The sequence below is a fragment of the Bactrocera neohumeralis genome, unplaced genomic scaffold (genome assembly GCF_024586455.1).
Source record: "Bactrocera neohumeralis isolate Rockhampton unplaced genomic scaffold, APGP_CSIRO_Bneo_wtdbg2-racon-allhic-juicebox.fasta_v2 ctg4585, whole genome shotgun sequence".
NCBI classification, from domain to species: Eukaryota; Metazoa; Arthropoda; class Insecta; order Diptera; family Tephritidae; genus Bactrocera; species Bactrocera neohumeralis.
Genome location: NW_026091600.1, coordinates 6,544 through 10,050, shown reverse-complemented (window position 1 = coordinate 10,050; position 3,507 = coordinate 6,544). Strand labels below are relative to the sequence as shown.

General features: G+C 37.8%; 1 protein-coding gene across 1 annotated transcript; it reads left to right on the top strand.

Moving 5' to 3' along the window:
* The first annotated feature begins 1,171 nt into the window (after window positions 1–1,171).
* LOC126767200 (zinc finger BED domain-containing protein 4-like) lies at window positions 1,172–3,180 on the top strand. The gene has a single exon (XM_050484773.1). It carries the CDS (start codon window positions 1,247–1,249, stop codon window positions 2,999–3,001), a length of 1,755 nt encoding a protein of 584 aa, XP_050340730.1. The 5' UTR covers window positions 1,172–1,246; the 3' UTR covers window positions 3,002–3,180.
* The last annotated feature ends 327 nt before the right edge of the window (window positions 3,181–3,507 follow it).

The window sequence follows — 3,507 nt, the reverse complement described above, 5'->3', positions numbered from 1 at the left end:
GCAAAAATAACAAAGGCAAGGGATCAAGCGAAGTTAAAATCGAATCAAGTAGCATAAACACTTTAGGGAATACAAGTTTCCAAGCAGTTGTTAATGCAGAATTACATTTCAAAACAATTACTTTAAACGGGTTTAGGTTCGAAGCTCTAATTTATTCAGGGTGTTCACTTAATTTAATACGTTACGATACGTATAGTATGATACTAAGGGGGCTTAAACCAATATTAAGCAATGAGAAAAGAAAACTATATAGCGCTTGCCCATATGTGATTGAGACAATTGTAAGCTTTGATACTTTTATGCATATAGATGAGTTATTGTTAAAGGTCAGATTTCATGTAGTCAGAGAACGAGATATTAAATTTGCAAGTATGATAGGAAAGGCTATCTTACAAGACGTATATATTGTTTTAACAGAAGATAAAGTATTATTTAAGAAAAAAGATAACTCAAAAGATTAAAGTAGTAAGAGATCAAGTTGTAGCAAATTGAGGCACAATTCTAAACAGATTATGAAGCAAGAACGAAATGCACCAATAGAAGCAGGAAATAAGTGGATTAAGGAATTCGATGCGATTCAGTGTTTAAAAAACTGCAGTCGAATTAGCAGAAGTCGCGATATTGTTGCTCTTCGCTACTTCAACTGCGAGCGATATCAAAAAGTATGCAAGTGCTTTTGCTTCTGCTTCTGAAAAAATCAGAAGTCGCATGCTTTGACTGGCGCAAAAATCAAACAGTTACGAAAAACAGAAATCAGCTTAAGTCGCCGTTATTCGGTTTTCTGCTTTCTGCTTTGCTGTAGCTAGGGATGTCCGATATACATCGACGCATCGAAAAAATCGATGTTTCCTTTCCGATGCATCGAAAAAATCCGATGTTTTCAAAGGCATTCGATGTATTCGATGCATCGATGTATTTTCAAGAAACATCGGATAACTTTTTTTGCCGGGCTTTTACTTGGAAACATTGTGTAAACGTTTAACAAAATAAAAGTGTGGAAAAGAATAAAATATAAATTTTTACTATTATCTTAATACGGAATTGATTGGAAAAGTAAGTATCGTAATGGAATAAGTTGATGTTTTTTTTGTATGGAATTTAATATTGTTGTTTTTGAAAAACAAACATTATGGCTCCAAAAAAAAGCGGCGTATGGAAGTTTTATGACAAAGAAGAAGGAAACAACTTGGCAAAGTGCAGACTTTGCCGAAAAAACATTAAATCATGCGGAAATACAACCAACCTGATGGGGCACCTAAAAAATATTCATAAGGCAGCTTTCCGAGAGCTTACCGATGATGGCTCAACAAAAATTACGGATTCTTTACCCTCAACAAGTTTTAAATCTATAAAGGAACCCACTAAAGAAGCAGATAGAAGTGACGCCTTGAAAGAACCTGAAAATAAAACTGTTGGTCCACCAAAACGCCAAAAAACTATTCAAGCTAGTTTTGAAGGGATTTATGCTTTCTCGGCCAATGGTGACAAAACTATTAAAATTAATAATGCCTTAGTATATATGGTGTGTAAGGATAATCAGCCATTTACTATTGTAGAGAACGAAGGCTTTCGCAATTTCCTTAAAGTGATTGAGCCGCGTTATAAACTTCCCAATAAAACAACACTCACTCGTTGGGTTGATGACAAATACGCCGCCCTATCAGGAATCATCCGTGAAAAGTTGTCGGGCATTGAAAATCTGACTTTGACAACTGACATGTGGTCAGAATCGATGTCCATGAGGAGCTTTCTTGGAGTCACAGCTCATTTCGGTGTTGGCAGTGAGTTGTTTTCTATCACTCTGGGAGTAAGCCAATCAAATGAACGCCATACATCACAACACATTGCTGAAATGCTGCTGAACACTTGCGACGAATGGAGTATTGACAAAGACCAAATTTCGGCTGTGGTGACGGACAATGCACCAAATATGGTGAAAGCTGTAGAGCTAGCCTTTGGTAAAAAGCACATACCTTGTTTTGCTCATATTTTAAACTTGGTTGCACAAAATTCAATAGAACAATGCAAACCACTACGCGAGTTAATAAGCAAAGTCAAAGATGTTGTGACGTGGTTTAAACAGAGCAACATAGCAAGCAACGAACTCCGTAAATCAACCTCAGACGAAACTAAATTAATTCAACAGGTGCCTACTAGATGGAATAGCACATATTATATGATTGAGCGATTCATCGAACTTCGTGAGATTGTTAACAATATAATCATCAGACACAAAAATGCACCAGCTATGCTGCATGCGTCAGAACTTGCACATCTAAGTTCAGTTCTACAGGTACTACGTCCAATAGAAGCTGCTACGAAGGAGGTCTCAGGTGATAAGTATTGCACTAGCAGCAAAGTAATACCACTTATTCATTGCCTCGTTTTAAAAATTAAGCCTCTGAGCTTCGACGACTCGATTGCCAAAGAGCTACAGTCTCTGGTTCTTAAGGAGATTCAGAAGAGAATGGGTGTCATCGAAAACGTAACTCCCCTCGCTATAGCCACGGTATTGGACCCCAGATTCAAGAAAATGCATTTTACGGATCCGCTTGCATGCTCTGCTGCTGTAGGAAAAATAAAAGATCTCATGAAAGCCGCAGCCCACAACACGACCAAAGATTCGGAGTCATCGGAACTTTCTGATAAAAATGAGGATAACTATTCATTGTGGGAGGACCACCACAAGCTAGTCCATAAAAGTTGGAAATTGTCAAAGGCCGATGACACTATTTCTGATGAGCTGGCCATATATCTACGTTGCCCAGTGGGTAGACTCACTGAAAACCCATTGGAAATTTGGAAGGACTTGGAGATACAGCTCCCACAATTGAAGCCAATCGCATATAAATATCTGACCATGGTGGGAACGTCAGTCCCGTCAGAGCGACTGTTTTCAAAAGCGGCCCAAATCGTAACTCAGCAGAGAAATAGGCTTAAAGGCAAGAGATTAAACAAGCTTTTATTTTTGCAAACTATCCCTAAGGAATATTGGTATTAATAAAGAATGACATTATTTTTATTATTATAATTCTATTATTTATAATTCCATTTTCTTAAATTTAAAAAAAAAACACTCGATTTTGAAAAAACATCGATGTTTCTTAAACGATGCATCGAACACCATCGATGTATATATTCGATGCATTGAATCGGAAAAAAAATCGATGTATTTCCGCAATGGACACCCCTACAGCCTGTAGCTGTCGATCGTATACATAAGTTGCCGCAACAGCTATCGACAATTTTTGACAGTCGTCGCCAGTCACAGTCGCGAAAAGTAATGCTTTCGACTTTTTGCTACTTTTGATTTTTGTCGCTGTTGCTTTCGATCAGCAGCGTAAGTCGAAAAAAGCAAGAAGCGTCCGATTCGTGGAAGTCACCGGCAGTCGCCGTCTTGTTCTTTTGCTTTTACTTGCAATTAGAAGTTCGAGGCATTCGACTTATTGTTGCTTTTGATTTTTGATTTTGACGCTGCTGCTTTCAATTCCTTGACTGTTCATTGTC